This window comes from Vigna radiata, chromosome 9, assembly GCF_000741045.1.
Source record: "Vigna radiata var. radiata cultivar VC1973A chromosome 9, Vradiata_ver6, whole genome shotgun sequence".
Taxonomy (NCBI): Eukaryota; Viridiplantae; Streptophyta; class Magnoliopsida; order Fabales; family Fabaceae; genus Vigna; species Vigna radiata.
The window spans coordinates 1744421-1764369 of NC_028359.1; the positions used below are offsets into that span (position 1 = coordinate 1744421).

General features: G+C 34.4%; 3 protein-coding genes across 6 annotated transcripts; 2 read left to right on the forward strand and 1 right to left on the reverse strand.

Annotated features, from left to right (window-relative positions):
- The first annotated feature begins 748 nt into the window (after positions 1 to 748).
- On the forward strand, positions 749 to 6613 carry LOC106773863 (inactive protein kinase SELMODRAFT_444075). 4 transcript variants are annotated; one of them, XM_014660621.2, is made up of 11 exons: positions 749 to 1020; positions 1402 to 1883; positions 2168 to 2437; positions 2730 to 2884; positions 2963 to 3057; positions 3201 to 4234; positions 4566 to 4726; positions 4984 to 5060; positions 5160 to 5307; positions 5500 to 5649; positions 6058 to 6613. In XM_014660621.2, exons 3-11 carry the CDS (start codon positions 2254 to 2256, stop codon positions 6304 to 6306), a joined length of 2253 nt encoding a protein of 750 aa, XP_014516107.1. In that variant the 5' UTR covers positions 749 to 1020; positions 1402 to 1883; positions 2168 to 2253; the 3' UTR covers positions 6307 to 6613. The 4 variants fall into 4 exon arrangements, with proteins under 4 accessions (XP_014516107.1, XP_014516108.1, XP_014516110.1 ...); XM_014660622.2 differs by having other exon boundaries at positions 749 to 906; XM_014660624.2 differs by lacking the exon at positions 749 to 1020 and adding an exon at positions 1141 to 1257.
- A 5481-nt stretch (positions 6614 to 12094) lies between these two features.
- LOC106773866 (DNA replication complex GINS protein SLD5) lies at positions 12095 to 15493 on the forward strand. Its single transcript, XM_014660627.2, has 6 exons — positions 12095 to 12361; positions 12446 to 12568; positions 13529 to 13611; positions 13713 to 13822; positions 15084 to 15174; positions 15251 to 15493. Exons 1-6 carry the CDS (start codon positions 12188 to 12190, stop codon positions 15345 to 15347), a joined length of 678 nt encoding a protein of 225 aa, XP_014516113.1. The 5' UTR covers positions 12095 to 12187; the 3' UTR covers positions 15348 to 15493.
- A 194-nt stretch (positions 15494 to 15687) lies between these two features.
- LOC106773865 lies at positions 15688 to 19210 on the reverse strand. The gene is made up of 10 exons (XM_014660625.2): positions 18858 to 19210; positions 18673 to 18735; positions 18109 to 18190; positions 17761 to 17835; positions 17454 to 17520; positions 17269 to 17308; positions 16947 to 17050; positions 16699 to 16768; positions 16262 to 16344; positions 15688 to 16159 (listed from the first exon to the last, which is right to left on the reverse strand). Exons 1-10 carry the CDS (start codon positions 19035 to 19037, stop codon positions 16129 to 16131), a joined length of 795 nt encoding a protein of 264 aa, XP_014516111.1. The 5' UTR covers positions 19038 to 19210; the 3' UTR covers positions 15688 to 16128.
- Positions 19211 to 19949: the final 739 nt, after the last annotated feature.

Here is a 19949-nt window from a genome sequence, read left to right on the forward strand (position 1 = left end):
GTCATGAAAACATCAATGCAGCATCTCTCAGAACAGAGCAACCCTTACAGATTTTCATGCCATTTTCTGTAACCTCCCGCTCATGAATCACCATTCAAAATTAAAGTTCCCACATTTACATTCACATTCACAACTTCAATGCTACATATGAACAAAAGTTAGGGGTATACATGAAATTAAGAGAAAAAAAGAGGCTTTTTTATATCCAAACCAGACCACCCCTCTAAGGTGATTTTACTGCAAAAATCAAAACTGATAGAAAATAAGTCATCTGGTCTTTCTGCATTTCTCCTTACTGTGTACTATGTAGTAGACCATACCATACCAAGGAGGAACACCTTTGCCTTTTATCTTCAAATTTATATTTTTCCTCAAAAGGAAAACAATATCATCATCCTTAATCTTAAATAGTTACCATTCAATTTTCTGTACATGAAAATGTGTGATTATAACAGTGAGAATGAGTGCATGTGGTTTAAGTTTTAGTCTATACACAAAAATAATTATAAATTTTGGTCATGGAAATTAAGTTGTGGTCATTATTTCTGTTATGACAAAAATATACTATTTAGAGGTACAGTAAAATTACTGTGACATGATTTTTTCAATTTTTTAAAGGGCGAAACTTCAAATCAATAGCTGTTAAAAAAAATTCAAAAAAATTACTACAGTGAGTAAAACAATTACAATAAATAACCTTTATTATATTAATATATATTTTTTCTGTCTAGAATTCCATTGGTCTCTTGCAACAAGGCTGATGATATCTTTTTTCTTACCCAGAAACCATTTCGCAATGTTTTTACTCATTCTATCTTTGAAGTCTCAACCAACACTGGTTTCTCTTTCTGGGTTGACTTAACTGTTGATAAAGTCTCGGGCTTTGTTTCGTTTTGGTGTTTCTCTGTGAGTGACTCATTTTCATATTTTATCGGAGAAGAGTAATTTTGATTGAACTTGGTTGTTCAGGCAAGTGTTTGCGCTGGAAATAGATTTTAAGAGAATCTGAAGACAATAATTGTAAGAAAAAAAAAACATTTTTTTTTTTGAAAAAAGAAGTGTGATATTCCTTCTTCTTGTTTTATCGCTGGATGTTCTATTGTCCATAAGGGTTGTTTGATGGAAAGATATAATATAAATAAATGTATTAAAAAAAATGAAGTTTTGGACCGGATCTTATTCCGGCTTTCCCTTTTCCTTGTCTCCAATGATGCTTTTGACCTTCTAAACCAACAAAATGGCGGTTGCAAGTTATTAGTAAATCATATAGGATTTTTGTACATACATGTAGTTATATATTTTATATATTTATTTATTTGTGTTTCTTCTTCACACACCTAATTCTGCAATATTATTATTATTATTATTTGTCTGATGTACATTGAATCTGGGACTATGCAGGGTGAAAACTGAGGGTGAGATTTCACAGAGGAAGAGAGCTGAAAGACCTATATCTCTCAAGTCATATTTATGTGTCTCTGAGGTTCAGGGAGATTGGATTGAATTGTTTTGTTTTCTGATGAAGATGGAAGGACAATATACTATTTATGCAGAGGAATCTTTTGTGGAGGCTTCCTTCTAAATGTTTTCGATAGTAGAGCCAAATAGTTGGATCCAAATCACACACCCCTTTACCTTTTCTGAAGCAGCTTCTTTTCGACTATTTTGACTTGATAGGTTATTTGAAGGTACAAAAAGCACAACAGCTAGTGGAGTGAAGGGCCTCCTTTCAAATCTCTCATCAAGCAGTGTGCTATGCTAAGCTATCTTTCACTGTTTTGAATCTTGTTGGAGTTTAGAAAGCTTGAAGTGCATTTTGTATTTTGAACTGGAGGCTGCTGCACCCTCAACCTCTTGCTTCTTGCTTTCTGTTACATAAAAGGGTATCTGATTCTTCCCGGATTTTATACTACTTTAGGAACGTACTTGAAAAAAAAAAACAAGATTCTGTGAACGTTGGGGAAGGTTTTTACTTTTGAGTGTGTGATACTGCTACAAAAATACAAATGTTTTGAATTTGGTTATAAGAATTTGTCTCTTTTATTACCCCGTGGAATGTACAAGCATGTTGGTGATAAGATAAATTATAATTGCTGTGGTGGGGCAGACTAATGATTGATATATATGACACTGAACGTCTTCTCGTGTTTCACTTTCTCCTATGTAGAAATTGCCAACACATATGCTTTGGATGTTTGTTGAGAGTTGAATATTTTGAGCAAGGAAGTTCTTGAAGCATTGTTGTTGGTACTGATGAGTCGAGAGCAACAGAAACGGGGGAAGCAAGAGAAAGGTTCTGATGGTGCTGAGAAGGTCATTGTTGCCGTTAAGGCATCTAAAGAAATTCCAAAGACTGCTCTTGTTTGGTCCCTGACCCATGTTGTTCAACCTGGGGATTGCATTACACTGCTAGTGGTTGTGCCTTCACAAAGTTCAGGTGATTGTGATTCCTTTTTCGCCTGAATTTGATCTACTTTTGTGCTTCTTTTTCCTGCTGGGCATTGTTTTTCTGGCAAATTGGAAAAAGGGGATGTGATTCCATTGATTCAGATGCGAGTATGTGACATGGCAAGTGGTTTCTGTGGTTTTTCATTTTGAAATTATGTCACGGCAGTGTGTGACAGGAAATAATGAGTGCATTCTTAAACTATGTTGGTGTTCCTTTTGTAGGACTTTGATCCTTGACCATGCTATTATGTGTAAATGACTGTTATTCTACTCATATGCAGGCAGAAGATTATGGGGTTTTCCAAGATTTGCTGGTGACTGTGCCAGTGGTATTAAGAAGTACCCTCCAGGAACAATATCAGAGCAGAAGAGTGATATCACTGATTCTTGCTCTCAGATGATCCTTCAACTCCATAACGTCTATGATCCAAACAAGGTTAGTAGCCTTGGTGTATGCAAGGTTCATGCAAATTGAAAGTTGTGGTCAAATTCTCATCCACTCTTTTCTCTGCAGATTAATGTCAGGATTAAAATTGTTTCTGGATCACCTTGTGGAGCAGTGGCAGCAGAAGCCAAAAAAGCACAAGCCAATTGGGTCGTGTTAGACAAGTACTCTCTCTTATCTTTTCCTCGTTGAGAAGCATGCTATTGTAACCATTAATCCTGATGATATCTACATTTTTGGTTTATTGTTTATTCGGTGATTGTAATTGAGTTTGTGTTGTTTGTTTGTGGTGTTGCCTTCTTTGCAGACAGCTCAAACATGAAGAAAAGCGATGCATGGAAGAACTACAGTGTAACATCGTGGTTATGAAGCGTTCTCAACCAAAAGTACTGCGGTTGAATTTGATTGGACCTCCGAAGAAGGATGTTGAAGAAGCAGGTCCATCACCTCCCGAGCAAGATGACATGTCTGAAAAGCGAAGCAAAATAAAGCTTGATTCCTTAAATTCTATCAAAGGACCTGCTGTAACTCCATCTAGCAGCCCTGAGCTAGGGACACCATTCACTGCAACCGAAGCTGGTACTTCATCAGTTTCAAGCTCTGATCCGGGAACTTCACCATTCTTCATCTCAGAGACGAATGGTGAGTCCAAAAAAGAGGAAACTATCCAAGAAAGTCAAGAGCTTTGTGATACTAATTCAGACACTGAAAGTGAAAGTCTGTCCACATCTTCAGCAAGCATGAGATACCAACCGTGGATCACAGAATTGCTTTTGCATCAACAATCATCACAACGCAATGAAGAGAGATCAGAGACAACTCATGGTATGCCTCAAGCATCTACAACCAGAGCTTTCCTTGATAAATATTCTAGGCTTGACAGAGGAGCTGGATTTGAAATATCAACCTATAGGAATGACTTGGATTTCAGTGGAAATTTAAGAGAAGCAATAGCATTATCTGGAAATGCCCCACCTGGTCCCCCTCCACTGTGCTCAATATGTCAACACAAGGCACCTGTTTTTGGAAAACCTCCAAGATGGTTCAGCTATGCTGAGTTAGAACTTGCTACAGGCGGTTTTTCGCAGGCCAACTTCCTGGCTGAAGGAGGGTTTGGATCTGTTCACAGAGGGGTTCTACCAGAAGGACAAGTCATTGCTGTCAAGCAACATAAATTAGCTAGTTCTCAAGGTGATCTTGAATTTTGTTCAGAGGTGGAAGTCCTGAGCTGTGCTCAACACCGGAATGTTGTTATGCTCATTGGGTTCTGTATAGAGGATAAGAGAAGGCTACTGGTTTATGAGTACATATGCAATGGATCATTGGATTCTCATTTATATGGTGATTTCTCTTGCTCCTATACCAAATTTTCTAATGATAGGAATATATTTTGAATTGGCTTGAACTTGGCGAAGAAAACATTCTGCATGCAGTGTGGTTCATAAACTGTCAATTAAGTATCATTAACAACTTTAAAATGGTATTAGTTAATATAAAAATCATATTTTTGGTTTATATAAATGGATAGCCAACTATCATTTTCTTTTGTCTTTAAGAGGGCTAATTTATGCATCGTATATGTTAACATCATGATATTTTCATGCTACAGTCAGTTATATGAACATGGTGACTTGATTATAAATTGATTTAATAATGCTTAAGAATATTTCAGGGCGACAAAAGGATCCATTAGAGTGGTCTGCACGGCAAAAAATTGCTGTTGGTGCAGCTCGTGGATTACGATATCTTCATGAAGAGTGCAGAGTGGGTTGTATTATCCACCGTGACATGAGGCCAAACAACATTCTCATAACTCACGATTTTGAACCCCTGGTAGGGTACTGCTTTGCTTCCTCTGTACAATGCCGTGTCATACTTTACATATTGAAAGACACATATACTTTATTATTGAATATTCATCTGTCTACAGTTTTCTCTCTCTGTGTCTCTCTTCGGTTCATTAAAATAATTGTGAACTGCTTAAAAATATATTTTTCAGTTTCCTAAATATCATAGTGTGTGTTGAGGTGCATCAAATGTATCCTTCAATTTCAAAGAGTATTAATTGGGCTAAATAATGTTATGAAAAGGTTGGTGATTTTGGACTGGCAAGGTGGCAGCCTGATGGAGACACAGGTGTGGAAACTAGAGTGATTGGAACATTTGGGTAAGTGTTTTGTATTGATCTTGACTTAGTCTCATAATTAAATTTGTATATATCTATATATCACTGAATTTGCAACTGAACTATGCCGTTTTTGTCTAGGTATTTGGCTCCTGAATATGCTCAAAGTGGTCAAATCACTGAAAAAGCTGATGTTTATTCCTTTGGGGTGGTATTAGTTGAGCTTGTTACTGGGAGAAAAGCTGTGGATCTCACTAGGCCAAAGGGACAGCAGTGCCTTACCGAGTGGGTAAGTTTACAGTATGAGACTGTCTAACTTCATTAACTTTTGGATCGTTGTATGTTGGCACCATTTCAAAAGCGTACATAGTAACTCTCGTTTGAAACATGACACTCCAATTCTCAAATAGAAAAGTTTGAATTTCTGTTGTTGTTTATGCGAGCCTTTGCCTAATTGTGTGAACTTTTGGATATTAAACAGGCAAGACCTCTCTTAGAAGAATATGCAACAGAGGAACTGATTGATCCAAGACTTGGTAACCACTATTCTGAAAATGAGGTGTATTGCATGCTTCATGCTGCCTCATTATGCATACAGAGAGATCCTCAATGTAGGCCACGCATGTCACAGGTAAAGGAAGTTTTAAGCCCTTTTGTTCTTTTTACCAAACTTTGCTTGATGAGAAAAACTCACAGTGGCATATAATTCCTAGAACTTAATCAAGTTAAGCAGAACTCTGAAGGAAAAGGCTAACTGCATGTCTTGTTCAAAAGAATTAGAACATGTTTTCCAAAATATCAGGAAGCTTGTATAGTAATTCCTCATATGCATGCAATGCACTTCTTGTCAACTGCCCTATGTTCCTAAAATTGATCCATTCTTCACTTTGGTATTGTGTGATACTTAATCATTTGTTGCAATTGCTAGTAGAAGCCAGTTTAATGGCTTTAGTTTCAATTCTTTTAGTTATATAATAATATGGTCATTACTGAGATACTAAAAGGCAAGTTTTGTCACACCTGTGGTTGCTTATTGAAGGTTCTCCGAATACTAGAGGGTGACATGGTGATGGACACAAATTACATCTCCACTCCAGGCTATGATGCAGGAAACCGAAGTGGGAGACTGTGGTCAGAGCCATTGCAAAGGCAGCACCATTATAGTGGTCCCCTTTTAGAAGAGACTCTGGAGTCCTTCAGCGGGAAGCTATCCCTTGACAAGTACAAGCCTTCCTACTGGGGTGATAGGGACAAGGCTAGGAGGGCCTCATGTGAAGATGATATTTGAATTGATTGATGATGAAGATTGCGTTCTTGTTATGCTAAATATATAGAACATGCTTGTTCCCCACCTATTTTGTTAGTTTTTTATTCCTTTTTTCTTGTGCAATGGGATCTAATTTTGCATTTGTATAGCAGAGTGAAAGTAGGATAGGTAAATATAGAAGCTTTTGAAGAATTTTCAGGAAATCCTTTAAGTTAGTGCCTCAGTGACCTTGATAGAATTAGTGCTGCTGTCTACTATCTTCATCACTCTTGAAATCTCTCTCTCTGATCTTTCATCTATTATATTATATGATCCAAAAATTATTACAGTTTCAACTAATCTCAGTGTAACAAAATAGTAAATTAAAAATCTTGATAATGTGAATGTGAAGTAAAAACTGATGAGAAATATCTGAACTAATATGGAAGTCATGGACCATTTAATAATCTCTCCCACATGATTACTTTCTCTCTTGTTCCAATGTTTTTGCATGGACTTGCATGCATTGAGAAATGAACAAACTTGGTAGTCTGAGACTGTCATGTGAAGCAGCAATCATGATAATGGTAGTCACATCAGTTAACTTTTTAAGCCTAACAGAAGGGTGAAATGGGATTTGTGATGATTTTCAACACCGAAGGATGCAAAATGAAACACCTTGGTTGGTTGATTATGACAATTTTTTTATTTTTTTGTTGAATTCCTGACTTTTGTAACATATAAAGCAAAATATATTGGTTGGCTGATGGGGACAGGGCTGTGTGGTGCAGACATTGTAGGATCAAGAGACATGTCAAGTGTCCTGTTTTCCGGTTTTGTATAGGCAAGTTACAAACAAAGGGACTCCACACCTTATCCCGAGGGTGACTCTGTCTCAGTCTTGTCCGTGTATATCAACATCACCAAAAACTTTACAGAACCCACACCTTTGATTCTTCCGATAGATCAATGCAATGTTTTGTAAATTTCTACACAAAAATCCTGGAAACTATCAGTACCAACAAAAATGTATTATTTTCAATTTGGTACATTTCTATGGTACATCATATCAGTCAAGTTTATAAGATGCTCATGGATCCTCAATCATCTGGGCCGTTCCTACAAATCTAGACACCTATCCAATACTCCATTAGGCCCAGAAATCCAACACACCTCTGACAACATAACAAAAGTTCTTGAGTAGACATAAAAAATATTCACACAAACTTTTTTAGATTTATTTAACGTTATCTTACTTTATTAAAAAATTATAAGTTGTTATAAAAGTACCCTTTAGAATGTGAGTTTTTATTCTCACATATACATCTTACTTTGATAACACTTCTTAGGATTATCGAATAAGAAGTTATTCAAAAAATACAACATTAATAAGACTTGAACCAAATTAAATAAGAAATTGACATCATTCTCTATTCAAAATTTTAAAATAATAGATTAATGAATCTTTAACTTTATATAGTGTTTTATTTCTCATTTTTAACTAATGTATGACTTAAACTCATACTTAGAATTTTAATATATTTTATTCTTCTGTGCTTTGAACATTTAATAGTAAATGAAACACTCATTCATGCTTTGTGGGAAAGAAGATTAATTCAAGCTTTTTAAATTTCAATTTCTTATAATTATGATAGCTTTCTTATTGAGTATAAATGGGCAAATTTACTGAAATAATTATGATTCATCGTTTGATGCAAAGTATTTTGCTTGAGAGAAAGAAAGTTGCACAAGTTAAGCAATGTGATTTGAGATTCCATTAGCTGTCTTTTCTAAGCAACGTATGGTAGTTGGATTAGGCAGAGTATAAATAATGACAAAATTACCTCTGTAAGAAAGTTTTCACCAAAACATAGTTTTCACTTTCAGAACTTCTGATCAAAAGCAAAGTGACGTGTAAAATTATATCTACCTCTCTCGCAGTTACATTATTTTCTTGTTCGGAGTAGTAGGTGGGTGGACACATATGTAGGTGAGTTACTATAGCTAATAACAGGACAAATGTTATTATTTTATTGATTATATTTAAAATGAATCAATATCACATATATGTTGTGAAAAAATTATAAAAAAAAATAATTATTAAAAGAACTTTTTTTCTACAATATTATATTAAATTCACATTCTATGTTATTGTTAGCATTCACTCATTTGAAACACTAACATATATTATGTGTTATGAAATATACAAAAGAAAAATTCACATTCATATTGTTTAATATCCTAAGAATCTATGAAAAACAATAATAGTTTCATTTATCTACCATGACTTTTATAAGACAAAATTTCAAAGTTTAAGTAGTAGGGCTAATTAAAACTCAGGGATCTAAATATGTCAAAATTCCATTATGTAGTAAAACAAATTGAAAAGATAAAGAGAGATGAGAGTTGGGAGTGGGTCAGTGGATATTACATCTTAGCTACTAAAAGTATAATAAAGAGAATAAAGATGTTAGAATTTATTTATTTTTAACTTCATTGTAAAATAATTTAAGAACAGGATTAATAATTATTAAAACATGATATCACTTTCTATTCATTAACAAATATATAACAAACTAACGTCATATCCAATTCATTTTTCCCTTTCCAATATTTCAAGATGATTATTTATAAAGGTAGTTTTTTAAGTTAGTGAAATTTATTACTGTAATACGTGATATAATATTGCTTGCTTATGACAAAAATCCTTACATGTATATTATTTAAGTTGATTTGGGTAACATTCCACTAAATATAGATTAAAAACTATAATTATATCCAGAAGTTAACAATAATAATATGATAAAACAATGGAATAAGGTTGATTACAGAATATGAATATAAATAATATCCCAAGGATTTAAAATCGAACACAAGTTGGACGTTTTAAATAAGAGAATACAATTTCAACCGAATGGTTCTAAATACAACTTAGACCGAACAGTCTTAGGAAAGGAAAGTTTCTACCGAGCCCTTGTACAAAAGACAAATTTAACCTAACGGTTTCAAAGGAAACTATTTACACAACCTACTATTTACTTAACATCTATTGACTGGACGGTCCTACACTATCTTCAGGCTATTAATTCTGCAGAGCTTCCTCCAAAGAATCTTCAACATCTTCTGCTCATATTCATGGAATGGTCATTGTAGTGAAGAGAACCGAACGGACAATAAAAGACATGACAATAAAATAAGGGTAAGCTTATGTAATTTCATTAATCAAATCCAACCTAACATTTAAACAAAACAATTGAATAATCAATCAACATATTCAATCATTCATTCATCATACAAGTATCACAATCAAAGACGAACATAATAAACATTGTAACTAACCACTTTTGACATTGTCCGGATTGTATGAACCATGTAGCTCGTCGTTTCTAACACCCGACTTGGTGTAGTAATTGGGATACACTCAATAGCTGCCACCCGAGGTTAGTCCTAAAACGACCATCTGGTCTTATGGTCGCGCACCTTCTGCCATTCTCACGCATGAGTTACCCTCTTCTATATGAGGAGGAGTAATCACGGAATATCAGGATAAAAAACGAAGTCAGACCCACGGTCATACTTTACCAACCACCACAATTTATGAGAAATTCCTCCTTGGAATTCTCTTTAATATCCATATCACTCTTTTTATCATAATTTCACATCATACTTATGTACTCCAAATACAATCAGAATCATATATTAACAATCTCAATCAAGATCAAGAATTTAAGAAAATAATACTGTAAACTTATGAATATGACCGAACGGTAAGAACAACCTTATTCAAATTCAATGACCGAACGGTCAGGAAACATGTTGGTCCTAACTCGAGCCTAATACTGTCTAAGACTGAAAACACATCACTCTGAATTAAAATTAAAGACTTAACCATACTACTATAGCTTTGGCCGAATGCTTAGAGCTTAGGCCGAATACTTTAGAACTTTAGCCGAACACTTTATCATAGGATAAAGTTCTCTTCAGGAAACCTAGTGCCAGTACAAGACCGAACACTCTTTAAGAGACCGGGTGTTAGTACGAAACCAAACACTCTTTAAAAGAGATATTATTAGTTTAAAATCGAACACTTCAAAGATTAAGTGCTAGTCTATGACCGATCACTTCAAAGATTGAGTGTTGGTATAAACCGAACACTCAATATGACTATCAAGCATGTGTAAAATTGATTAAATTTTATCTTAACAAATTTTGAAATCTAGTGACTAGACTAACCAATAAGAAACCCCTTAAACTTTAACTAACCGAATACTCATACTTAGACATTAGAAAACCGATCGGTCATTAACTGAAATTCCCTACAAAAGAGAATTCAGTCAAGATCGAATGTACTAGGGAAAATCGAACAGTCATACATGACCCTCAATCAAGTTACAATATTCTGCAGAATTAAGCAGAGTTACGACTAACCCTATTACTACCCAGTTCCCGTCAATGTATCAATCACAAACACGTTTAAACATCCTTGCAAGCTCACAATATCAACCAATTCATCCTCATTCAAACATAAAATATTCAATACAGCAAAAATCATAATTAAATTACAAGCTTCCCTTATCTCTAAATCCAAAAACTAAGCTTTCCCGATTGCTTTACACCTTAATTTACTCCTATGGCTTACAACCAACCGTGTGATCGGTGAAAAATATCCACCATAGAATCAAATACATAAAAACTGATTCAGAGAGTGAGTTGATGAACACATGCAAGCTGCAAGATACTTGCATGCATGGAAACGAAAAGAAAATACCCAAACAGAAAACCGATCGGTTACAACGAAGAGTTGGACACCATGAACTTTCAGGTGTTGCCTGAACGATGATCAAAACAATAGAGGGATGAGAATTTGAAGAGAGAAGTTGAAGAAATCTAAAGAGAAGGAGGAGAAAATGAAGTTTCAGAAAATTTTGGAGAAGAAGGTTTGCATGCAGGAAGTTGAGTGTGATTTGAAAAGTCCACTTTAAATACTATCATAAAAAACTAGACGGTCCACTCTCATGCCGTCACCTGCCTTTCACTTTTTGAAATTTCACATTCCTATAACTGCCACATGGATTCCACTTCTTGCTGGAGAATTTAATGGAAGTGACAATTTGCACTTAAAAGAAAAAAATATCTCTCAATGTAATGTAAGATACCATGTATGTTATAAATTATTGAGTATTATGATTGATATAGTAACATGAAAAAAATATCTCTCAATAAGTGACTTTTTTTTAAGTTCATATAGTAACATGAAAATCAAATTAATAACTTATTTAATTAAACATTTAATGTTATTTAATAATATTATAATCTTAACAAATAAAGTGTCTATAATTAAAACCAGTGAATAATTAAAATAGAAAATATAAAAAGTAATTATATAAAGTGATTATCGGTGGATTCAAGATCAACTTATATCTGCATTAACTTAAATTTATTTATCGTACATGTTAAATTAATTAAATTCAATTTAGTCTACATCTAAAAGAGCATATAACTTTTTCAATTAAAATTACACTAGGTTATATTGACAAAGGAATTTAAATTTATTTTAACATCTTAATTAAGAAGATTAGTATTTTTATTAATTAGTTATTACTTTTAAATAAATTAAAATTATTATTATTTTATATTCTAAAACATTCTATCATAATTAATAATTGTAAGGAAATATTCGTCATGTAAACTACGTACTAAAATAAAACTTAATTGGAATCTTTTTAGATGGAAAAAGTAATCAAACGTAAAAATTACATAAATAAAAAGAGTAAAAGAATGAAAAAATTGAACTGTGCATGATTGACATGCACGTGCTTTAAGATAGACACTCCCACACTCTATCCCTCATTTGGGGTTTGGCGCCAATTTATTGTTGGAAGGCTAAAGCAAAAGAAAAGCAAACCCTTGAATCGAATAATCAATGGCTTCAAGCTCTGGTGCAGAAGAAGCGTCACTGGACGATTACGCTTCCTTGATTGCAACCACCGATGTGGAGCTTCTGAAGCGAGCATGGCGCAACGAGAAGGCGGCGCCGGAGATTCTCCGCTACGAATATCGTTTGATTTCCCGCGTCAAGGAACAGATTCAACTCATGGTACGCAACTTCTCATACCTCAAACCCTAACCAATCTTCTCTTGCTCCCAATTTTAATTCGTTTGTTTGTTTCTGTTTGTGCAGGAGGAAACCGTGGAGGAGAAATCCAGTGTCGGTAATGATCCTCTCTCAGTGTCTCTGTATCAGATGGACTTGGACAGAACGCAATTTCTGTTGAGATCCTATCTCCGCATCCGCATACAGAAGGTAGCCACCTTCCGTGTTGTTATGCCTGTTAATTCTCAATTCCTTTAAGTTGTGGAAAATTATGGACAAATTCATCAAAAGGTTTTTAACAGTGCTCTTAATTTTGGCTGTAATTTTTTCCAAGTTTCTGCAGTTGAACTTACTAGATTGAGATAAACTCAAATTTTAGGGTATAATTAACTACAAATTTCATCTTACAAGTCATTTGTGAAGTTTGCTAAGAACTTTTGAAGGTAATGCTAAGGTTTTGTAAGTTTATGCAATTGTGACAGCATCCATCATATTTTGTTTGCGATTTCCTTGTAATATCAAGGCAACGAAATTTCAAATGCAACTTTCAGTCGGTGCAATTTAAAACTTTGAATGAGACTGATTCGTCTGGGGTCGAACTGTGATCGTGGCAACAGAAATAGCAGTTTTTTGAACAGGTGAAAAAACTCCGAGTGGACTGTCTTAATTTACCTTAAGTATTAGCAATGGCAGCAGGACTACTGCACTAGAGAAATGTTTGAATTGACTTCTATATAAACACCTTTAGAAGGAAAAAAGAATTAAATTTCTCTATACATTAAAATTAAGTTTTTATAGAAATTCTTATTATTTTCTCTACAATTAGATTTTTAACTTTTTTTTTTTTAACTTAGTTTTAGCTTATGAAGAAAATTGTTTCACTTTTTTCTTCTCTTAATATATTTATGAAAAGTTAACCCAAACATATTCCAGATGAAAATTAATTTTTTTAATTGGACTCTCTTTTGCCGGATATTTTTTCCCTAATAATAGTTTTGCGGCTTTCATTTTTACTACCTGCGTACCTCTATAATGGGTTAAAACAATTAGGGTGGGCGTTAGTTGCTGAACTATTTGAATACTAGCCAAACTGGGAATTGACTTCACCAATTTCTCTGTTCATTGAGTTTTTTGTTTTATTTTATTTTTACAACCATGTGTCTATTGTAGATTGAGAAGTACATGTTCCACATCCTAAAAACCGAAGAACTTTGGTCCAGGCTATCCAAAGACGAGAAAGATTTCGCCAGAACGTAAGGCTTACTTTTTTTTTAATGAATTGTTTTGGCTAGCAATGTGTTACAGCATTAAAGCATCTTTATTGCGGGTTTTGAATATGATTTTCTTGTTGCAGGTGTACAAGTGACCTAAACCAACATCTGGAGTTGACTGTTCTGTCAAAGCTGCCAGAAAATTATCAGTCTGTTCTAAAGCAATCTATAACAAGTGAAGAAGACGACATGGGTAATTTTTCATTCTTATAAGTTAGAAGACAATTTAGGTTATTTTATTTCGTTACTTCATTCTCCATTGTGTGTCTTTTTGAGTAATCAAATTGTCTCTGCCTAAAACTCACCAGTCTGTAATGAGATCAAGTTTCATATCTTGTTAGTAGCATGAAATAATTTACATTTCTTGATTGAAAAGTCTGACGATGAGTTCTGTAGTAGTTTTCTGATTAATTTGGCCTTCATGCTTGTAGCTTTTTCTTGCAGAATCCAGCTTTCTAAAATAAGATTTTGGGCACTAATCTTCGCATTTTTTACGGAAAATTAGTTTTTGAAGTTCTTGAAACCCTTGTATTGTGCACCCTTCCATCATTGGTGTTAGAGTATGAAATATCTAAAAATACTTACCGTATTTTAGACTATCGTTCAGGATTAATTCCGTGATTCCCCATTGTCTCTTCGGATTGATTGCTGTAGTTTCCAACCTTTCTAGTGTTAGATTATCAGGTTTTCAGACTTTCCTTAAATAGTTAGGATTATGAGTAAGTATAATAAGGGTCAGTGATCTAGGTTTTATCAACACATTGTACATATCTTAGCTAACATCAACTAGTTTTCATTTTTTTTCTCTTTTCCTTCCTCTATATCTAGAAAGCGTAATTTGAACAATTAAAATAATTGTGCAGTAACACTGTATTGAAGGCTATAATGATATTCTTGATATTCTTTATAGCCAAGTAAAACTTGACTACCTTATAACAACAGCCCTTGATTTCACATATTTTATTTTTATTGAGGACCTGACGGTAGCTTAACCTTTCTTATGTTTTTATTTTTTGGATAAAATTATCATTCTTTCAGTTATGCTTTGATCATTTTGTCTAGTTAGCCATCTTATCAATATTGAGTGGTACTTCATTATAGATAACTATTATATTTTTTTCTCTTACTCACAAAATCGCACACATGATTTAGTATCATATTGGATGGTGCTGAGGTAAGGTTGATGACGACCAACCTTGTGACTTGAAAGTCAAGTCACATGTTTAATTTTCTATCCCTTGTGGATTCTGTTCCGGGAAGAACGAAGTTAGATTTAGAGGGGTTTCTACCTCATATTCCCCACTTATGTTTTTTCCTTCTGCTAACTGTGTCTTTGATTGTTTTGGGTCCGGATTACATCAATTCATACTTTGGTTTTTAGTTTACCATATGTTATTTCCTTGAAGCTTGTCCCCTGACATAAATGACCGTGACAAAATATTTGTGTATTTCAGTCCCAGAACCACAACTGGACACATTTGTTTTATGTAGAAGTAAAGAGTATCTAACGGGCATTCAACTCGAAGATGGACCTGCTGATGACAGGCAATTTTCGTATTCTTGGAATAATTTATTTTTCTCGTTTTTAAGAGGTTAAAAAATAGTTCACTTGATCTGGCAGGTCGAAGCTGTTTGAGATGGAGCCAGGTGTCCTCCATTTCATATGTTACAGATCAATAAAACCACTTGTGGAGAGCGGCAAAATTGATCTACTCTGATAAGTTCACTTTGGATATGTTCTTGAACATTTTCACATCATCAGATAATATTATTTTTTTTGTTTCTTTTTTTTTTTTTTCTGAAGTGTTTTTTAATTAACACCTGTTTAAAACTTGTATCATAATATAATTTAGTATTTCTGAAATTGGATTTTTCATGAGTAGATAATACGAACACGATCACCTGCAGGTCGAATGGAATTTATTATGCGTGCAGTCGAAATTCAATACTGTACGACAGCATTGTAAAGTTATTTTCTTTAATAGTTAGCATTCCCTTCAGATGAAAAATGAATTGAAAATTATTGTATTGATCTAACACGGAACATAATTAAGCAACTACACAGAACATGAAGGGGCAGTTTGTTAGCATTACCACTAATGTGGTTTACATTTTTCATAATTAAAGTATATCTTCCTCCTAAAACTATCTATATCACTAATTTTCTGGCTCTTTCTCATTGTCCAACCCACGTCCAAAGACATCTTTTAAAGATAAAATTGTGATAAAAGTTTCAATTCGAGCTCCAAATCAGATAATCTTCACATGTGATGATTGACCGTAGTTATACTATTTCAACGAATTTGAAATTGAAACAATATACATAGTGATTAACATGTTTTACAAGCTTCTATACTAACTGGCAAAACTTTAATTCCAACCCATTACATGATTGGAGGCATAACTAAAGGAATGTCCATTCATAATGTTCCCTTAAACACTACTTTAGATCTAAAAAGCCAAATTATCCGGTAGCTGTTTTACCTCCAACTTTTTTTCCTAATGCTTCCTCATTTTAGACCTTGCGTATCTAGAGAGCACAGATAAAAAAAAGAAAAGAGTAAATTAGAAAGATGAAGCATCCAATCAAAGCAGAATAACAATTAATAGAAGTCGTTAGGTTAGAGATTACTCTATGTGCATGCCACCCCGATCTGATGATGGAAGCAAGCTTCCCTGAAGCTCCTCCACGACCTTAGCAGCTTGATCAAGTTCCTGTCAAAATATGGAAGGTCGACAAGATAAATCTATGACGAGTAAATTAAAGGGAGAAAGGTTATCTCAAAGATAAAGTGTGCTAGAGACACACTATTTAACAGATATTTTCTACCACACACTATTATTGGTTAAGATTATTTAAAATTACAAAATTAAGAGAAATAATAATTAAATAACAAGTGAAGCCCACAAAAATTTGTTATTTCCAATAATATCTGTCTATCAAATAACAAGTGTAGCCAGCATTTCTCTTGACAGATATGATATGCTTAAATATACTTCGTTGGCAAAGCAATGAAGAGCGCATTTTAACAATGACACCACCGATTTCCTGCCAGAACCGTAACTAACCTCAAAATCAGCAAATGCAACTGGCATTCCTCCTCTAGAGCGCATTTTGACCATGTTGAATCCAGCATATCTGGAAAACATGGATTGAAGACATTAAGTTTGATGATAAACACCAAGTACATGGAAAACATTGCACGGTCTAGATATAAAAAGAATCAGCTTGCTCAGCACTGGTCCAATCTGAATAACAACACCAGAGGCCCTAAGCAGGTTCATCAACAGGAGAGAAGGAGCAAGGAGCAACTCACGCAGAAAAGGCTTGCTTTAATTCATCTTCAGTGCAGTTTGGGCCAAGATTTGCGATAAAGAGAGTGGAGCACAGTCCTCCGGCACTGCCCTTTTCATGTTGCTCCTACAGCCAATTTGAAAAGATTGCATAGTAAAAAATTCTTTATGGGAAAAAGCAAGGAACAACTTTTACAAACTACACAAATTTTTAATCTATTTGTTGAGACAAAAGAAAATTATATGAATTCTATGTGTTGCATTTAAAGCAGAAAACAATATTGAATGGTTTCCACTAAAGTCTAGAAGGGTTCCAACTTATTTCCGTTTTTCACTAGAACTTACCACGTGTATAGCATGGCCAGAACCAACAGCTGCATCATCACTGCATACAATAAGAGAATATTATAGACTCGGCATCGCACTACAATATTCACAAGTACTACTATATTTTAATCTGATTGCACAAAGAAAATTTTCAAAATTTTAAACTGAGGTAAACAGTTGTTCAAATTTATTGTACTCTCAACCTTGGTATCATTGATAAATCACCATGGTTGCCGTCACTCTCTGATGGTTCGTCAGGGTCACTGTCACCTAAATGTTAAAGATGTGCATATGAGAATGAGACACAGAAACAAGATGTGCAAGAATATGAAACCTAAGTTCATTGTGCTGCACCTCTCCCTTTTTCCCTTTCTAATCTCACTCGCCCCATTCTAATTAAATGAAGAGGACACTTAATAATGGGTGCAAACAAGACGATAGCAGCAATCTAGATTACATTTTAGAAAATAGTACACACACTTTGCCTTGAACTCAATAAAGTAACATTACCATCATCACTTGATGATCCCTGAACATCACGCTCCCCTTTGGTCCTTTTATCTATAACCACGTAGGCTCCACCGCCTATGAAAAGTAAAAGACCAGTAAAATGCATGAAGTTTAAACCAGAAAAGTACAACAAACTGAATTCCTCCAGAATTCAAAAGAGATACATAAATATGCATATTGGGGGGAAATTGAGGAAAAGTTGCTACACAGAATGAAAGTGAAAAAATGAGTAGATATCTAGATAAATAGGCTACATGTTCATTATAGCTTGAGGATACTTTCATTTTTTTTATTCCTTCTTTTTTATTTATCCCTGGTTATGCATGCATAATATACACACATACATACCTGGTTTTCGCTTTCTCCTAGAGTTTGACCTGGCAAGTTCAATATGTAAAACAGATCCAGTTTGAGGATCAAATTTCACACCCTGGTGAGAATCATCAACCAAAAGAGAACTCAATAGAAGAACAATTTCTATAAACTGAAAACATCCCCCAATAAAATACACTCAATTTCTTTTCACATTCCATCAAAATCCCACTACCTTACATGCATGCGCTCACACTACACTGCAATTTACATTTAGTCCGAATAGTAGAAGCTCATACCAAAATGTTCACTCCAAGGAACAAAATTTAAATAAATAACTTTATCATCATCAATTCAGGCTATCATCACTGATTAAAATTTTTCCATAAGCACTTCCAGGAAATTAAAAATAAATTTAGTTTCTCCCATAGTTTGTGCATAGGTTAAAAATAAAGAGCTTCTACAAACTAACTTTTACATATAATTTTTTCGGTTAATATGATACACGAATTTGATTTTTATTTCTCTTATAGGTTTATCCAAACACGAGATAAATTCCAAACCCTAGCGTTCATAAAGATCACGCCACCAGGTACTCACATTCAAGGCGTGCAGCGCTGCCATTGCCGATTGGTGGTTGAAAAACGTAGCAAACGCCACGACCTGAAAAAGAAAGCCAACTTTGATTCCATTCAGAAAAAAATTCACGCGAGTGCCAATTTTAATGTATCAGTTATGAGTAGATAGGCAAAATATAGAAGAAAGAAAGGGAGAAGGGGTGGTACCTGGTTGGCGCGGCCGGTGTACTTGAGTTGGCAAGAGTCGAAGCCGGGGCGGCGGCGGAAGAGGTTGTGAATCTCACGCGCCTTCACGTCGTCCGGGAGCCCCGACACGAAGAGCGTGTTGATGTTGCTCCGATCATCTTGTTGGTACAGGTAGTACGGATCGAACGGCGGCTGAGCCATACGCACCGTCGTATCCGGTGACCAATGGTGGACGCCGGGAAAAATCTGCGAAGATGTTGACGGAAGAAACCGCCGGTGGTAGCTCTTGTATCGTATACGGGCGGAAGGTAAACGGGAACGAAAAGTATCAGTGTGTTGCTCTGTGTACTTCTCTTTCTCCAATGTTTATTATCTTACAAAAAAAAGAATATTTAAGCTCTTTGCTATTTAATTAAAATATTGAAGTAAATTGATTTATTAATTATACATATAGTTAGCAATTCTATTTAGAATAAAATTTGAGAATTTAAAAATACAATAGAATGAATTGAAATTCTTAAAATAGTATTTATTGTTTCAAATTTAATAAAATACTCTCATTTTAATAATCTCCAACTTGAGTTATAAATATCAATCATACTTTTTTTTCATGACTATTTTGGCATTAGTTTCTTATATTTGTGTTTTATAAATTTGTAACAATAATTTTATTTTAATGTTTTTTTTTTCATGATTCTACAATTGACCATAAAATTAAATTAAACTAAGTAAACATAATATTAAGATTCACATCGAATAAATATGTTAAAAATTAAATATTATATAGTCTGTTGTCTCAAGTCTTCCCACGTCGTCCTGTTACCGGCCGACCGATCTTGTACTCCTTCCGTTGATCTAAGTCAAGATGCCTCTTGTTGAATCTGGTTGGGTACCTGCCAAAAGCACTCCGACGCTCATGTAAGTGTTCGGTCTTTTAATACCAAGGGTAGAGATAGAAAGAGAGTGAAATAAATGTGCATTAAATGTGTCCACCTACCTCTTACCTTTGACTCTTATTTATAATTTTCTTCATGGGCCAATGATTAGCGAAACCTTAATCACGGCCCAATCACAGGCCCGTTAAGGTTAATTTAGTTTTACCTTAACCCTGAA

Coding starts and splice junctions, on each gene's coding strand:
- LOC106773863 (XM_014660621.2), top strand. CDS start 2,254: ATGAGTCGAGAGCAACAGAAACGGGGGAAGCAAGAGAAAGGTTCTGAT. Junction 2,438..2,729: donor TGTGCCTTCACAAAGTTCAG/GTGATTGTGATT, acceptor ACTCATATGCAG/GCAGAAGATTATGGGGTTTT. Junction 5,308..5,499: donor AGCAGTGCCTTACCGAGTGG/GTAAGTTTACAG, acceptor GATATTAAACAG/GCAAGACCTCTCTTAGAAGA.
- LOC106773866 (XM_014660627.2), top strand. CDS start 12,188: ATGGCTTCAAGCTCTGGTGCAGAAGAAGCGTCACTGGACGATTACGCT. Junction 12,362..12,445: donor AGGAACAGATTCAACTCATG/GTACGCAACTTC, acceptor CTGTTTGTGCAG/GAGGAAACCGTGGAGGAGAA. Junction 13,823..15,083: donor AAGTGAAGAAGACGACATGG/GTAATTTTTCAT, acceptor TGTGTATTTCAG/TCCCAGAACCACAACTGGAC.
- LOC106773865 (XM_014660625.2), bottom strand. CDS start 19,037: ATGGCTCAGCCGCCGTTCGATCCGTACTACCTGTACCAACAAGATGAT. Junction 17,051..17,268: donor CTGGCCATGCTATACACGTG/GTAAGTTCTAGT, acceptor AATTGGCTGTAG/GAGCAACATGAAAAGGGCAG. Junction 16,345..16,698: donor TTGCATTTGCTGATTTTGAG/GTTAGTTACGGT, acceptor ATATTTTGACAG/GAACTTGATCAAGCTGCTAA.